The 18,645-nt window shown below is 36.8% G+C and overlaps 1 protein-coding gene across 1 annotated transcript in view; it reads right to left on the bottom strand.

The window, feature by feature from the left end:
• SPAG1 (sperm associated antigen 1) overlaps positions 1 to 18,645 on the bottom strand; it is a 98,531-nt gene that overhangs the window by 66,928 nt on the left and 12,958 nt on the right. Inside the window, exons 3-8 of the mRNA XM_060127430.1 lie at positions 13,536 to 13,661; positions 9,562 to 9,626; positions 8,952 to 9,061; positions 8,243 to 8,348; positions 5,080 to 5,210; positions 2,024 to 2,130 (exon numbers count right to left, since the gene is read on the bottom strand). Coding sequence (XP_059983413.1) covers positions 2,024 to 2,130; positions 5,080 to 5,210; positions 8,243 to 8,348; positions 8,952 to 9,061; positions 9,562 to 9,626; positions 13,536 to 13,661 — 645 coding nt within the window. The remainder of the gene's footprint in view (positions 1 to 2,023; positions 2,131 to 5,079; positions 5,211 to 8,242; positions 8,349 to 8,951; positions 9,062 to 9,561; positions 9,627 to 13,535; positions 13,662 to 18,645) is intronic.

The raw sequence follows: 18,645 nt of genomic DNA, 5'->3' as shown, positions 1-18,645 counted from the left end.
TGGTGCCTGTGTTCCGGTGGATGAGGCTGGATCTTGTCTTTCTGGTGGGCAGGTCTGTGTCTGGTGGTGTGTTTTGCATTTTCTATGATCTGATTATGATTTTAGGCAGCCTTTCTGCTGAAGGGTGGGGTGTGTTCCTGCCTTGCTAGTTGTTTGGCATAGGGTGTACAGCACTGTTGCTTGCTGGTCATTGAGTGGAGCTGGGTCTTGGCGTTGAGATGGAGATTTCTGGGATATTTTTGCTGTTTGATATTACATGGAGCTGGGAGGTCTGTGGTGGACCAATGTCCTGAACTCAGCTCTCCCACCTCAGAGGCACAGGCCTGACTCCCAGCCTGGTCACCAAGACCCTGTCATCCACACAGCTCAGAATAAAAGGGAGAAAAAAAGAAAGAAGGGAAGTAAAAAATAAAATAAAGTTATAAAATAAAGAATAATTTTTAAAAATAAAAACAAAATTTGAAAATAATAAAATAGAAAGAAAGAAGAGAGCAACCAAACCAAAGAACAGTTCCACCAATGATAACAGATGCTAAAAACTATACTAAAAAAACCCCCAAAAAACGGACAGACAGAACCCTAGGACAAATGGTAAAAGCAAAGCTATACAGACAAAATCACAGAAGCATACACACTCACAAAAAGAGAAAAAGGAAAAAAAAAAATATATATATCATTGCTTCCAAAGTACACTCCCTCAATTTGGGATGATTCGTTGTCTATTCAGGTATTCCACAGATGCAGGGTACATCAAGTTGATTGTGGAGATTTAATCCTCTGCTCCTGAGGCTGCTGGGAGAGATTTCCCTTTCTCTTCTTTGTTTGCACAGCTCCTGGGGTTCAGCTTTGGATTTGGCCCTGCCTCTGCGTGTAAGTCGCCTGAGGGCTTCTGTTCCCGCTCAGACAGGACGGGGTTAAAGGAGCATCTGATTAGGGGGCTCTGGCTCCCTAAGGCCGGGGGCAGGCTGGGTACGGAATGTGGGGCAAGCCTGCGGTGGCAGAGGCCGGTGTGATGTTGCAACAGCCTGAGGCGTGCCATGTGTTCTCCTGGGGAAGTTGTCCCTGGATCACAGGACCCTGGTAGTGGCAGGCTGCACAGGCTCCCAGGAGGGGAGGTGTGGATAGTGACCTGTGCTTGCACACAGGCTTCTTGGTGGCTGCAGCAGCAGCCTTAGCATTTCATGCCCGTCTCTGCGGTCCATGCTGATAGCCGCGGCTCATGCCCATCTCTGGAGCTTGTTTCGGCAGTGCTCTGAATCCCCTCTCCTTGCGCACCACAGAACGAGGCAAGAAAAAGTCTCTTGCCTCTTCGGCAGTTCCAGACTTTTCCCCCCAGACTCCCTCCCAGCTAGCTGTGGTGCAGTAGCCCCCTTCAGGCTGTGTTCACACAGCCAACCCCAGTCCTCTCCCTGGGATCTGACCTCCGAAGCCAGAGCCTCAGCTCCCAGCCCCCGCCTGCCCCAGCAGGTGAGAAGACAAGCCTCTCGGGCTGGTGAGTGCTGGTCAGCACAGATCCTCTGTGCAGGAATGTCTCTGCTTTGCCCTCCACACCTCTGTTGCTGCGCTCTTCTCCGTGGCCCCGAAGCTTCCCCCCTCCGCCACATGCAGTCTCCGTCCACGAAGGGGCTTCCTAGTGTGTGGAAAGCTTTCCTCCTTCACAGCCCCCTCCCACTGGTGCAGGTCCCTTCCCTATTCTTTTGTCTCTGCTTTTTCTTTTCTATTTTGCCCTACCCAGGTACGTGGGGAGTTTCTTGCCTTTTGGGAGGTCTGGGTTCTTCTGTCAGCGCTCAGTAGGTGTTCTGTAGGAGTTGTTCCACATGTAGATGTATTTCTGATGTATCTGTGGGAAGGAAGGTGATCTCCACATCTTACTCTTCCACCATCTTGAAGCTCCTCATACCTATTTCTTAAAGCTGTGTCCTAATCCTCGACATCATTTTTCCAGCAAGACTGATATAATTTTAACATAAATACAGAAATAGCAAACTATAGAATTAGGTGAGGTATCACTTTCTGTACTTACTTTGGCCAACTCATTATCAGGTTCAACAGTCAGTACTTTATTCAAATCTTTTATAGCTTCCTGGAGCTTGTTTTGATGTTTATACGTAGTGGCACGGCGCAGAAGAGCTGAAAATTTACCAAAATAAAAGACATACTTTAACATATGGCATTATAGTTATAACACACTTTTCAAGTGTAAGTATATATGTAACATAGAACAGTTTAGAATGCAATTGTGCAAACTACACCAACTTCCAACGACCTGGCCCTCTGGGTGCTCCAGTCCCTGCCAGCTCCTCCAAGGGCTGAGAGACTCGGTACCTCACCCCTCAGAAGCACCATGCTGTGCTACAATAATGGGAAGGTCTTCACTAAACAGTAACATGTTCCTCCTTATAATCATCACTAGTATTATTTCCACTTTATGAACATTTAGAAAACCCCTCCTTTAAATTTAGTACATTACTGACCAGCACCTGACCCAGAATCTGGGCTGTTAGTGAAATCTCTACAGCACAGGGAACTGAAGGAATCCTGGTGATTATGTCAACTAGGTTCAGAAATTGAATACTTTAGCAATTTGTATCAGGGTTTTTTTTTTTTTTTTGTAGGTTACAATATCTAATTTGATCATTTTTTAATAATGAAATGAATGCCTTCCTAGTCCAATTGTTATTAATTATATAATGAGAGAATTTTGTGTAGTTAGACATGATTTTGAAAAGAATCAGTCTTGGTAATTCTGAAAAGTGAGATATTTATATCTGATTTAATACACTTTTTTTTTATTTTAGATTTTTTTTTTTTGATGTGGACCATTTTTAAAGTCTTTATGGAATTTGTTACAATAATGCTTCTGTTTTATGTTTTGGTTTTTTGGCCACAGGCATGTAGGATCTTAGCTTCCCAACCAGGCATTGAACCCACACCCCCTGCATTGGAATGTGAAGTCTTAACCACTGGACTGCCAGGGAAGTCCCAATATGCTATTTTAAAACGTAAATTTCACTAGTTTGATTTTAGTCCTAGAATGAGCCACGAAAATCTAGAGGATAAATCATTTTATCATAAGTGTAATCAAAATTGTAGCATAAGTACAAGTTTAGCTTTTACTATTACTACTCAGATTTTAGAAGGGATTGTCCATAAAGAAATATTCATGATATAACAATTACCATTTTTAAAGACTTTTTACTTTGGAAAATACTTTAGATTCACATAAAGTTGCAAAGCTAATACAGATAGTTCTCATATACCTTCACCCAGCTTTCACTAATGCTAACATCTTATATGTAACTACGGTATTTTTGCCAAAACTAATAACATTGGTACAATACTGTCAACTAAACTACAGGCTTTCTTTGGATTTCACCAATTTCTCCACTAATGTCCTTTTTCTGTTCCAGGATGTAATCAAATACCACATTGCATTCAGAGCAATTATTTTTTGAGTAAAAAATAAAATTTTCAACAGGAAGATATTTATCCACTTAAGAAAACCTAAGACTTTTCAATGCTTTATGGCCATAATGATGGCCATAGTGGCTCTGTCAAATTTTTTTTTAAATAGTGAAGATTCTGGTGCTTAAGGAATTATTCAATCAAGGAAGAATGAAAACAGAAGACCATTCTACTGGCAGAAGAGTAGCACAGTGGTTGAATGTGGGCTCCTGATGTCTCATCCAGTGTTGAGTCCTGGCTCTGTCACTTACTAGCAGTGTGATCTTAGGTGAGTTGTTCAATCTCTCTATGCCTCAGTGTCCTTTTGTAAAATGAGTGTGCTAATAATAGTACCTGCACATTTACTGAGCTGTTGTGAAAATTAATGGAGTTAATACATGTACTACATGGCACAGGGCCTGGCGCAGTGATGGTGTGGGCCCATCAGGAGATCGTAAAACCTTTACCAGGCACCTGCCTAAAGCTGGGAGCCCACCGGTACTCTGTGATAGAGACAACATACAGGCACAGAAGAACTCTACTGGGGAAAGGAGAGCAATCTATTATGATGACAGTCAGTCTGATGCACCGGGATCCACCCTCAGCACAACCATGGTTTCTGCCCATCCATGTTTGTAGGCATGTGAAGAAAAATTAAGTGGTTATATTTATCTGAATCCGTAAGTATTTAAAGAAATAGAATGAGTCTGTTATAATTTATGCCACTTCCTTTTGGAATGACTCCCTGATAACAGAAAAGGAGAGTGGAGTCTGACTTGCATACTTCAGGCTCGGACCACAGCAAGGTGGTGCAGTCACTGAGACAGGAAATCAGAACAGAGGACAGGTGTTGGTGGAAAGACATAGTCAGTTTTAGACACATTTAATTTAAAATGTCTATGGACATCTAGGTGGAAAAGCCCACAAAGCAGCTGGTAGAAAGTTCTAGAGCTCTGGTGAGGACTTATTGTATTATATTAATACATATTTTTAAATCTATATTAAATTATACTTAAATTTATTTTTGAATAAAAAGATACAGTTCAATAAGCCAGTCACAAGAAGATAAATACTGTATGATTTCATTCATATGACATACCTAAAATAATAAAATCACAGAGACAGAAAGTAGACTGGTGGTTGCCATAGGCTGGGGTGGGTGGAGAGAATAGAGAGTTGCGGTTTAATGGGTGCACTTTCAGATTTAAAAAGTTCTGGAGATGGATGGTAGTGATGACTGCACAACAATATGAATGTACTTAATACCACCGAACTATTCACTTAAAAATGATTAAGGTGGTAAATTTTATGTTATGTCAATTTTACCACAATAAAAAAAAAATTGAAAGAAAAAAACACAAACCACAATTCAAATGCAAGCATGAGATATTTCTTTTAAAACACATGTACACTTTATTCAATCAGTCATCTCGGATTATTAGCTACTTCAATGCAAATAATTAGGAACTTAAATTCCAAGTTAAACTTGAAATTAAAAGTAACTTGAGGAAGGTAATGATTCACATATAGAAATCTGAGTTTATCTGAAATATTTTTGGTGTAAATATAAGTGTCTACAAATGGTCTTTAACAGATCCTGTTGCAAATTTAAAGGTATTCTATAAACACTTTTACCCTTTAAGTTCCCAGGTTCTAACTCCAAGACCTTTTCACAATCCTGAAAAGCACTATTCCAGTTCTGTAATTTGAGTTCTGCTTGAGCACGATTGTTATAGGCTGCTACCGTGGGAAGCACTGATATGCTCCTGTAAAAGAAACACTTAATGGCAACAAGCAGATGACGGGAAAACATAAGATAGAGAAACTCATCTAAAGTTGTAAGTAAAACAATCACAGCTCGTGTTATGGGTGCAATTGTGTCCCCGCAAATTCATATGTTGAAATCCTAACCCCCAGCACCTCAGAACGTAACTATACTTGGAGATAGTCTTTAAAGAGATAATTAAGTTAAAGTGAGGTCATGAGGGTGTTCCCTAATCCAATATGACTGGTGTCATTATAAGAAGACGAGATTAGGACACAGACATGCACAGAGGAAAGCTCACTTGAAGACACAGAGAGAAGATGGCCATCTACAAGCCAAGGAGAGAGGCATCAGAAGAAACCAACCCTACAGACACTTTGATCTCAGACTTCTAACCTCCAGAGCTGTGAGAAAATACATTTCTGTTGTTTAAGCCACTCAGTCTGTGACAGTTGTGACAGTTTGTATGGCAGCTCTAGCAAACGAATATGGCTTGCATCATCAAAAATAATAACATACAATTCTATAAACATATTAAATCAATGTTTGGACAGATGCTTAAATATCCAGTTAAGAGATTTAAAGTTGACTCTGGCTTTAGAAGTGACATGATCACTTAAATACCCACAGATCTCTTAAAAACCCAGTTTAGTTAACATCAAATATCAAATACATATTTTTTTACTCTTTAGGAACAAGTTTCTAGTACAAAAAAAAAGGGGCAACCAACCACAGCTAATATCCTTTATTAAGTTGTTATTGTGTTAACAGAAACAAATTAGTCTGTAATCTAAAAGTAAATTTAAATCTAAGGAAATGATAATTTTATCAAAGGAATTTAATTGAAGGAAACAAGAGAGTAGTAGTAATTGAGGAATACAGACCTTAAGAGAGTAAATTTTGCTATATTAAGGGTATGAATGCAAAATAATTAATGAAAAGAATTTAAAACCTACCTGGCTGTTGCTTAAAAAACTGATTTGGAATGCTGTAAAATAATGTATTCCTAGATATAGGAAACATAAGGGTATCGGTGCACTAAATTTTCTAAATCCAGAAAAAAAAATGGGAAAGTCACAAAAAGTGTCAATTTACTAAGATCATTAAAGATGAATATAAAGAAATTACACAGTTGGGTAGAGACCAAACATAGAAAATACATGTAAGAATAAATAACACGAGTACCTGACACTGAGTACTTCCCACATGCCAGGCACTAAACAGTCAACTCATTTAATCCTCATTATAATCCACGGAGGAGGCATTACTGCTCTTACGATTTTACAGATGAGAAAATAGATGTAACGGAAAGGTTAAGTAACATGCCCAAGGCCACAAGCTTGGAAATGGTAGAGTCAGGATTTAAATCCCAACTGTCTACTCCAGCACCTGTTCTATTTACCATCGTGTTACCCTGCCTTTCAGCATGTTGTTTTATTTAATCCTCACAGCTGCTCTGAAGTAGGCACTGTTATAGTCTCATCGCACTGAGAAGACTGAGGTAAGAGAGGTGAAGAATCTACCCAAGGCCAGAAAAGTGGCAATTTGAGTTCCCTTAACCATTGCAATATGCTGCTTTAATTCTGCAGCTCTGTGATTTCTTCAAAGAGGAAGACAAGAAAAGTTTGTTCCCTGTAATAGGCAAGAGATTCTCCACTGGTGGAAATCTACAAAAAGACAAACAAAATTCCAGAGCTGACATCCACCTGCCTGAACAGGGGAGGCTGTACTGAATGAATGATACCTCAATATCCTCTTTACTTTGTATATTCACTTAAACAGTTGAGCAAACTTCTTTACAGACACCAACAACATTAAAAAAAAATTTTCTTTCCAAAGGTGGAAGCAAGATCGTACAGAGTTTAGCTCTAAGATAGCATTAGTGGTTGTATAAGCACAGTTTGTCTCTAACAATATTTTAGGAAATTAGTTTACTTTTCATAGACTGTAAGAGCTTCGTAAGTTCATGCAAGCGTACAATGAACATCTACTATGAACCAGGTACTCTGCTGGGTATTAGGGATACAATGATATTAAAAAAATGACAATTGGGCTATATTCTTGCAGAGCTTACAGTCCAGTTAGTGCCAAATCACACACACTTGAATTGTACCTCCAACAAAGTAGAGTTAAGATTACTATATGGGTATGTAAATTGGGGGGGGGTTAAACTGAGTAGGGTGGAGGTTTAACCTAGTCTGAAAAGTAAAGGCAGACTTCCCCAAAGAAGTGAGACATGGGCTGAGATCTGAAGAATAAGTCAGAATTAACTAAATCATGAGAAGGGGGGAAAGTATGCTAGATGGAGGACCCAGCATATGCAAAGGCCCTGTGGTGGGAGGTAGCACCATAAGTACTAGGATCCAGGCAGTCTGACTATAGAACCTGAGTTCTTAACCTCTATGCTATATGAACTTTCTGTCGAGTTCCATTCAGACAGCTTCTATTTTCTCTGTAAAACAGTAAAGTTAGAACCTCTGTCAAAAGTGGGGATGAAGTGGGAGCTTGGAGGTTTAAGGAAATTATTGAGAAAACAAGGCAAACGCAAGTGAATTTATGATAAATCACAAGTACAATATCTTAAGTGGTTCTGACACTGATTATTTAGCTTATTTACATCATTTCAACAATTAAATTTAAACATTATCATTTTTTAAATGGCAAGTTTGCACTTTCCTGATGGTGCAGTGGTTAAGAATCCGCCTGCCAATGCAGGGGACATGGGTTCGAGCCCTGGTCCAGGAAGATCCCACATGCCGCAGAGCAACTAAACCTGTGCACCACAACTACTGAGCCTGCTCTCTAGAGCCCTCAAGCCACAACTACTGAAGCCCGTGTGCCTAGAGACCATGCTCCACGACAAGAGAAGCCACTGCAATGAGAAGCCCGTGCACCACAACGAAGAGTAGGCCCCACTTGCCACAACTAGAGAAAGCCTGCGCACAGCAATGAAGACCCAACACAGCCAAAAAAATAAAATAAATTAAAACATAAATAAACGGCAAGTATAAACCACAACGAAAATCTGCTCACCGAGTATAATACATCACAGCCTCTTCATAATCTCCTGCGTTAAAAGCTTCATTACCTTTCTCCTTTTCATGAATAGCAAGAATATCCTTTTCCTTCTCAGTTAGACCTAGAAATAAATGTTACCTGCTATAAGTAAAAACATAACTTAGTATAACTTTAACAAATTTAAATCCAAGAATGCTTATTTTAACAGAAGCAGAAAATTATAAAATAAATAAAAGAAGATAAAAGTTTCCTAAGTTGAGAGATATTTCTTTTCTTTTTTTTAATTTATCAGAATTTTTGAAGGTTTACATTTTTTGAATAATTGTTTTGTTTTACTTTAATGGTACTATACACCTGTGGACTTCAAGTGAAAACAACCTGCTCCATCTTTTTGTTTTGAGGCAAAAAGAAAAAAATTTGAGGGATTTGGAGGAAAAAGATGATTTGAAAAAGGGAATGAAAAATGAATTACAGTAAAAAAAAATAGGTTTACATATATATCTTTAAGTCTTACTAAATTTAAATATCGTAACTCTTACTCATAAAATTAAGAAGTTAAAGGATAGAATGGAATTTGTTAGAGGTGGTAAGCTCTAGGAGAAAATCCATAAACTTTTCATGGAAATCTGCAGCACTTAAAAGAGAATGTCTTTGGGTCAACAGCTTTTATTGTATTTCAAAAAATTTAGAGACTACTAAATTATTCTTATTTTCCCCCAATTACCTGCTGTATCTAGTCTTGTCTCAATTTTAGACAAATGCAACTTGTTGTTTACTACAGTTTTTTCTTTGTAATCTTCATCAATTTTCGCACATTCCTTTTCCACGTCAAATCTTAAATGAAATAATAATAAAACTAGAAAAAAAGCTCAATACAAACAAGAGAGTAAAATTTATTATTGATATTCTTGTATTTGTATCACCATGCCTTTAGAAATAATATTCCAAAAATATATGATAGGTTTGTATTAGAAGTCATCTCTATTCTTTCCTAGAAAACATGGAATTTAGTGAGAACTTAAATATTAATCAGACGTAAACTGTGTGGAACTTTGGTATTAAAATTGTGACCAATTTCTCTTAATTTAAAAATTTGTTATTTTTTATTTTCGATGGCTGTAAGTATTACATTAGTTATTTTTGGTTACCCTTATAAATAAAAGGATGCAATAGTTTTTTATTTACTGAAAAACAAAATCAAGAGTGCTTAATCCAAATACTCTTAGTACTCTACTGACATAACGATATTTGATATGTTCAGGTTTAAAACAATAAAGAATTTATTACAGTATTTTATGGTAGAGAATTTTTATATACAGAAATATAAAACATACTTATCCCACTCTGCATAATCCCTCGGAATTTTCTTTTTAGCTGGTCTACTTTTAGAATTTTTTTCCTGAAAGAAAAAATTATATTTTATGAGATATTTAATATAAGATTAGCAGATTTTCCTATAAATGTGTAGCACTGGATTAAGGTACACAAATTGAATGGGTAAGAAATATAGGTACCCTTGACGTTACAACAACTCCAGTATTATAATTTTTTAACATAATAATATACAGCAGATTAAAAAGTAATTTTAAATCTGTAGTTAATTATGAGAGTGATGGGCAGGACTTTAAGTACATATATAAAATTTTAAAACTTATATGTGTGAAGAAATGTGATTATTATTGATTTTTCTTATAATAGAAAAGTACTAAACTATCATTCATTCTTTTAAAACCTAGGCATTGAAGAAATAAGAATAACTACTTTGCTGTGTTAGACAGAGCTGTTTTGCTTGCAATGACAGACACCCAACTTGAACTAATTTTAGTTAAAAAGAATAAATTATTGGCTTATGTAACCAAACTGATGAAAGGGCAGGGGTATTTCTGGATAAAGGGTTCATATACCCTCTTTCTACAGCTCTCCCTCTCTCCCCTTTTCTCCTTCTCTCCCCCAGAAGTCTCTGCTTCTCTCTCCCTGATTTTGTTTTCCCTGCTGTCTGCTTGCTTTTTCTATGTAGTTGCAAATGTGGCCACACACAGTCTGGGATTATAACCTCACAGGCCTCCCAATCAGAAAGGAAAAGGAGAGTGACTCTTCTCTCCATCTTTAGTTAGAGAAATCCCAGGGAAGGACTCTGATTGGCTAGCTTCAGTTATGGGCCCATCACTGACCAAGCACTAGCTTGGTGCTACTAAGTGGCTCAACCCAGGTCACATGTCCACTGCAAGCACCTTGAAGGGAATGGGAGGAAAGCAAACAACAGCTCACAAATAGTTTCTTAAATGATTTCTTAAAAGTCATAATTTGAAACCATTTGAATGGGTCATTTATACAAGCACGATTTTGTACCATTGGTCATTAGGAGTTACACAGATCTTCCAAATATTCCTACATTTCATTATACAATTAAAAAATCATATCTGTTAAAATCCTCATGGAGTTCACCAACAGGCACACGCAAAGATGCTCAACATCACTAATCGTCAGGGAAATGCAAATTAAAACCACGAGATATCACCTCACACCTGTCAGAATGGCTATCATCAAAAAGACCATAAATAACAAATATTAGAGAGGATGTGAAGAAAAGGGAATCCTTGTACACTGTTGGTGCGTCCACTGTGGAAAACAGTATGGCAGTTTCTCAAAAAACTAAAAATAGAACTACCCTACGATCAAGCAATTCTACTCCAGGGTATATATTTGAACAAAATGCAAACACTAATTCAAAGAGATGCATGCACCCCAATGTACACAGCAGCATTATTTACAATTGCCAAGATCTGGAAGCAACTTAAGTGTCTATCAACAGATGAATGGATAAAGAAGTAGTAGTGTATACAAACATAAAAAAGAATGAAATTTTACCATTTGCAATAACATGGATGGACTTGGAGGGTATTATGCTAGGTGAAATAAGTCAGACAGAGAAAGACAAATACTATATGGTATCACTTATATGTGGAATCTAAAAACTAAACTAGTGAATATAACAAAAAGGAAACAGACTCATAGATACAGAGAACAAACTAGTGGTTACCAATGGGGAGAGGGGAGGGGGAGGGGCAAAACCAGAGTAGGAGATTAAGAGGTACAAAGTATTATGTATAAAATAAATTAGCTACAAGGATATACTGTACAACACAGCGAATATGGCCAATATTTTATAATAACTATAGATGGAGTATAACCTTTAAAAACTGTGAATCACTGTTATAACACCTGTAACTTGTACAATATTGTACATCAACTATATTTCAATTGTTTAAAAGTAAAAAAAAAACAAATCCTCATGGAGCTCATCATAAAAGTCACTAAGCGTCTCCCTTAAGGAGAAATTTTTTTTGTCACAAGTAGGTATTTGAGAGCCCCCAATAATATGAAATACTCTGAATTCTACCTGAAAGCTCAGGTTTTAGCACTGGCAACAAATACTGTTCATTGATTTCTTTGAAGTGATAGACCACTGCACTATTTCCAAGAAAATGTCTGCCAAAAACTCAACTCTGAATAACTATAGCTTGTCTGTCAGTCATTTCTTCAAGTAAAAATTGTTCCAGGAAAGAGTTGCTAATTCGGCTGGCGGTCAATCACACAAGTGCTTTTTCTTATGATAACCATCATATTTCATTTCACAGTGAAGTGCCTTCTGTGTACTCCTCATTTTGTCACACAGAATATTTTTTTAACATCTTTATTGAAGTATAGTTGCTTTACAATGGTGTGTTAGTTTCTGCCGTATAACAAAGTGAAGGGGCTATACATATATCCCCGTATCTCCTCCCTCTTGCGACTCCCTCCCACCCCTCTAGGTGGACACAAAGCACGGAGCTGATCTCCCTGTGCTATGTGGCTGCTTCCCACTAGCTATCTATTTTACATTTGGTACACACAGAATGTTAAAAAGATATGTCCTCAAGATTCAAGATTTAATGACAAAAAAAGTTTTATTGTTTCATCAAAGACACTTTTAAGTTAAATTGGAATTTTTTACTATGAGTGCACAGCAGTGGAGAAAACAATGACCACTAGTCCAGTTGGTGCCACTGCCTTGATTCATGGTAAGGCACCAGCAGGTTTACCCTCAGTGCAAATGTCAACCGAGTGAAAGAGACAAAAGCATCAGCATTATTTTTTAAAATAACATTGACTTTCTGGATCCCCTAGAAGGATCTCTGGGACAATCAGCATCCACGGGCCATACTTTGAGAACCACTATACTACTAGTCTGTCTATTCCTATTGGACTATAAGCTCTTTGAGGACAGAGACCAAATGTTTTTTGTTGTTATAGTTTCAGGACACAGACTTAACACATAACGAGTGTTCAATAAATACGAATTCACTGATTACAGACAGTAGTATCCTTCCTATACTTACTTACTTTGTACCTCAGTTACCTGAGTAATTCCTCATGAGTAAAAGACCCAGGAAGGTAAATTACCAAGGAGCAGAGTGATGAAAAGGCTATGAATGTTTTTCAAATAAAACTGGGGACTCAAAGAAGAGACGAGAAAAACAAGAATGACTCAACCCGAAATGAAGAGACTTAGGTAAGCATCCTCTTAAAGATGATAGGAATAAAAGAAAAAAAAAAAGAGGGCAGAGGGAATGGAATGTGTGATCCAAGTGAAAGCCCACTGGAGACAAGTGCTGGGTTCTATAATATCAGGGTCAGGTGGATGCCAAGAAGCTCAATTTTAACTTGAAGTTAAGTGAACCTGGAACTCCAACAGGCCCCTTCTCTATGGAAGCCATGGGTTACCAAGGAGAGATCTGCATGGCAAAATAGGGACCAATCTCAGAGGAATAAAAATGAGGGGCTGGAGATGGGGGGAGAAATGCACTAAACAGAGAAATGACATCTATAACTGCTTGAAATCCATGTTTAATGGGTTAAACAGATTAATTCATCTGTTTAACGCTTTAAATCATACTTAATTGTGTAATAAGCTACTCCCTCTATACCTCTATTGGATACATGAAATTACTCCCTGAAACTCTTACACACTGAATTGGATCTTAAGTACTCATCAAAACTTGTCAGAGTAGAAGAGACAGAACAGCAAAAGAAAAAATGAGGAAGGTGGTAAACCCCAGATGCAAGCCTTCAAATGAAAATACTGTTTGATTCTGATCTCCAGGTGAGGCCTACTCCAGAAGGTGATGACACACGATCACCTGAAAAAAAATCCCCAGCTGCCTACAGGACATCACACTTCGGCTACACTGATTAAACCAAGATAATGTTCTTAATAAACAACAACTTTCTCCCCCTACCACTCACACCCCACACCAAAAAGGCCTACCTTGGCAACATGAAGATGGCTGGTTGAACCACGAACTGGAGGCAAATTATCTTCCATTGCTGGAAATGTTTCATTTTCTTGAAAGTGTATTTTATCATCTTCTTTTTTAATTTCTGATACCCAACTCTAAGAAGAAGAGAGGAAAAAAGAAGGTAAATATACAGTTTGAAATAATTAACCAGGCATTAGAAAGGACTGTACATCATCATAGTTTACTGTGGGTCAATTTTTAGGTGACAATTTGATCATGCCATTTTCCCTACCTGAAATGCCCTTCTTACCCTCTCGTTTTTTTTTCCAACTGTAGGAAAATATACAATAACATAAAATGTATCATCTTAACTATTTTTAAGTGTACAGTTCAGTATATTCATTGGTGCCCTTCCTACATTCATTGGTGCCCTTCCTACTTTATTTATCTTACAAGATCTTTTTCATCATCCCTTCCAGCAAGCTTTCTCTGAACTTCCTGGTTGGGCTAAAAGTGTTCCTCCTCTGTGTTTAGCATAGATTTTAAATCCTCTATTTATTGTTTGTCCCTCTTACCACACTGTAAGTTCCTTGAGGGCAGAGCCTATGTCTTAATATCAAGAACCTTAGCACATCAGCTGCAACTTAACATACAGATTAGATTGACCCAGTCTCCAACTCTAGCAGTTTGACAAAAGGAACATGCTCCTTTCTGTAGTTAAATATTAATTACTTCAGATTCCACTGATTTTTTTTTATATACAGTGGTCAGTATAAAATATACAAATAATAAGAAAGACAAAGAAGCAGAAAAACATTACCCACAGTCAACAGAAGCAGACTCATAGAGTGGACGGATGTTGGAAGTAACAAATAGGGACTTAAAAACAGCTACAGTAAATATGTGAGGAGGGTGGACAACATGCATGAACAATTGAGAACTTTGGGAGAAGAATGGAAACTTTAAAAAGATTTAATGGAAATCCTGAAAATGAAAAACTCAGTATCCAAAATGCATCTATTTGATTAACAGTAGAATGGACACAGGGAAAACGTGGACAAAAAGAGAATCAGTAATGTTATAACAGATGTGAACATTAACCAACTTGACCTAATCAATATTAAAAACTTCTATGTTATTTTCAAGACCACATGGAACATAGGCCAAAAAAAGTCTCAATAAATTTGATAGGGGTGAAATTATACAAAGTATGGTATCTGACCACAACAGACCTAAACTAGAATTCAGTAATAATAAGTATTTAAATTATCCCCAAGTAATTGGAAATTAAACAATACACTTATAAAGAGATCATGGGTTAAAAAAGGAAATCAGATGGGAAATTGGAAAATAATTTGAACTAAGTGATAATGAAAACATGACATATAATTTGTAGGATTCAGATAAAGTATTAGAGAGAAATATACAACTTTAAACAAGAAGAAAGGCTTAAGATCCAATTATTTAAGCTTCTACCTTAAAAAACTAATGAAGAGAGAGAAAACACATTAAAGCCAAAGTAGGTAGAAGGAAATAAAAATATTAAAAAATAAAAGTAGGAATCTGTAAAACAGATAATAGAAAAATAAAGAAAATCAACATTCAAAACTAGTTTTTTTGTTTTGTTTTTTGTTTTTTTTTTGTGGTAAGTGGGCCTCTCACTGTTGTGGCCTCTCCTGTTGCGGAGCACAGGCTCCGGACGTGCAGGCCCAGCGGCCATGGCTCACAGGCCCAGCTGCTCCGCGGCATGTGGGATCTTCCCGGACCGGGGCACGAACCCATGTCCCCTGCATCGGCAGGTGGACTCTCAACCACTGCGCCACCAGGGAAGCCCAAAACTAGTTTTTCTGGAAATAAATTAATACAACTGACAAACACTTAGCAAGACTAGTCAAAAGAAAGTGAAAGGAAAAAATACAAATTACTAGTATCAGGGATAAAAGAGATACGTCACTAATAATTCTACAGATATTAAAAAAAACAAGGGGATGTTTTAGACAAATTTATACCAATAACTTTGCAAGTTAGATAAAATAAACAAATTCCCTGAAAAACTTAACTTAGATACAAGAAAAGGTGAAGTACTTAAACAAAAAACACAAAAAGACCCAGCACAGTGTCTGGCATATACTAGGTTCACAATAATGTTTATTAAACTGAATCGTCACAGAGGCCAGAAAAACTGAGTAAGATATTTCCTTATTATCTGTGAAATTCTATTATTTATTATTCAGCAGATATATAGTGAGGGTCTAATATTTGTCAGACACTCTTCAAACAGGGGCTAGGATAAACTATATTAACTGTCCTACCCATATAGGAAGCAGGGAGGATGAAAAGGAGGCAAACAGGAGAAACAGGAAGAGAAAAAGAAAAACAAGGGAAAAAGTATGAAGGAAAGGAGATGAGAAGGAAACTAACTTAAGAATTGACCAAGAAAGAACAAACAGGCCCTGCAATTAAAATGGCTGTTTACCCCTCAGAAAATAAAGCCAAAGAACGCTGGACAAAAACTGCTATTTTAACCTGTAGATTAATTACCAAATTTTCAAACTCAAGTCAATAAAATGACAAAATGAGAAAGCTGAAAGTTTTTGAAAATTAGCATTCTGAGTTAGAGAATACACATAACTCAAAATTGTTTTCAAGTGTATGATTTACCTCAGATGAAAATACGCTGAATAAAATAAAGTAAAACCAAAAAAATTTGTTTTCCCTGAGTCTGTTTAAAAATATATATATTTCTTAAGCAAAATGAAGCCACAAAGGAACTATGAGACGATATAGGTAAATATGTATCTGGTGGAGACAGAGTCTTCCTAAGTATAAAACAAATGTAAAGATCATAAAGGATAAAATCAAGAGGTGTGGTTACATAAAAATAAATAAGTAAACATCACACACAAAACTTACAAGGCAAATTAAAAAATTGAGGGAAAAATTAAATATGTAGGAAAGAACTCTTACAAATAAATAAGAAACATATCAATGGAAAAGTCAATACAGGAGCTTCTGGCTCTGACAAAGTAACAGGGACTAGATTTACCCTCCTGCCTAAACTTTAGAAAACCCGATATATGAAACAATAGTTTTCAGACACTGGACAACAGGTAGCACAGGACAATAATTCTTGAAAGAAGGAAAACAAATGAGGTAAACCCTACATTTGCTCCAAACTGACTGCCTAGTGTTTCCAGGCTACAGCATAGGGAAAGGAAACAGTCTTAGGTCTCAATGAATTTAGAAGAACGGAGGTCAGACTTTGGGGAGACCGAGGAGGCAAGATTTCAGGAGAGAGCTGGACAGAGAGAAAGCTCTGAAGATAACCCGAATAGCCCTGAGTCTACTAAAGAAACTGAATTAATAGTTAAAACCTTACCAATAAAGAAAACTTGAGGGCCAGATGGCATCAATGGTAAATTCTAGAAAACATTTAAGGAAGAAATAATATCAATTATACACAAGCTTTTCTAAGAAACAGAAGAAGAGAGAATACTTTCCAACTCACTCTGAGGTCAACAGTACCCTGCTAAGAAACTAGACAATGACATTACAAGAAAACTACAGGCCAATATCTCTCATGATCCATAGACACAAAATGTCCTTGACAAAATTTTAGCAATCCAATCCATATGAAAAAGATACATCATGATGAGTAGGGTTTATCCTGGAATGCAAGGTTACTATAACACTCAAAAACAGTGTACATAAATTACCTTATTAACAGACTACTAAGAAAACCATATGTTCATCTCAATAAATGCAGGAAAAGTATTTCACAAAATTCAACATCCATTCATGATAAAAATTTTCCATCCATCAAACATGGAACAGAAGGGAACTTCCTCAACCTGGTATAGGACATCTATACAAATCTAAAAGTAACATAATGAAAGGCTGGATGATTTCACCTAAGATTGGGAACAAGACAAAGATATCTGCTCTCATTTCAACATTGTACTATAGGTCCAAGCCAATGGAATAAGGCAAGTAAAAGGAATAAAAGGCAGCCAGTATGGAAAAGAAGAAAATCTTTCAATATTCACAGATGCCATAATCTTCCATAAAGAAAATCCAAGGAATCTACAAAAAAAGCTACTAGAACGAATGTGTTAGTTTGAATTAAACAAGACACAGGATACACAGTCAATATAAAAAGGCCAATTTTAGATAACTATAAGCCTGCAATGTACAAGTAGAAATTGAAATTAAAATTCTACTGATATGAGGTATCTAGATTAGTCAAACTCAAAGAACCAGAAAGTAGAATGGTCAATAGATGCAGAAAAAGCTTTTGATAAAATTCAACATCCATTTATGATAAAAACTCTCCAGAAAATGGGCAAAGAGGGAACATACTTCCACATAACAAAGGCCATAAATGACAAACTCACAGCTAACATCATACTCAATGGTGAAAAGGAAGAAGAAAAGGATGTCCAATCTCGCCACTTTTATTCAACGAAGTTTTTGAAGTCCTAGCCACAGCAATCAGAGAAGAAAAAGAAATAAAAGGCATCCAAACTGGAAAAGAAGTTGTTAAACTGTCACAATTTGCAGATGACATGATACTATACATAGAAGATCCTAAAGATGCTACCAGAAAACTTAAAGCTCATCGATGAATTTGGTAAAGTCGCAGGATACAAACTTAACACACAGAAATCTGTTGCATTTCTATACATTAACAACAAAAGATCAGAAAGAAAAATTAAGGAAACAATCCCATTTATCATCACATAAAAAAGAATAAAATACCTAGGTATAAACCTACCCAAGGAGGCAAATGCTCTGTACTCCAAAATCTATACGAGGCTGATGAAAGAAATCGATGATGACACAAAGAGATGGAAAGATATACCATGTTCTTGGATTAGAAGAATCAATATTGTCAAAATGACTATATTACCCAAGGCAATTTACACATTCAATGCAATCCCTATCAAATTACCAATGGCATTTTTCACAGAACTAGAACAAAAAATTTTACATTTGTATGGAAACACAAAAGACCCCAAAGAGCCAAAAGCAATCTTGAGAAAGAAAAATGAAGCTGGAGGAATCAGGCTTCCTGACTTCAGACTATGCTATAAAGCTACAATAATCAAAACAGTACGGTACTGGCACAAAAAACAGAAA

This window comes from Lagenorhynchus albirostris, chromosome 17, assembly GCF_949774975.1.
Source record: "Lagenorhynchus albirostris chromosome 17, mLagAlb1.1, whole genome shotgun sequence".
In the NCBI taxonomy this organism is placed as follows: domain Eukaryota; kingdom Metazoa; phylum Chordata; class Mammalia; order Artiodactyla; family Delphinidae; genus Lagenorhynchus; species Lagenorhynchus albirostris.
Note: the sequence above shows the minus strand (reverse complement) of the source record. Positions and strands in the feature narration are given on the sequence as shown.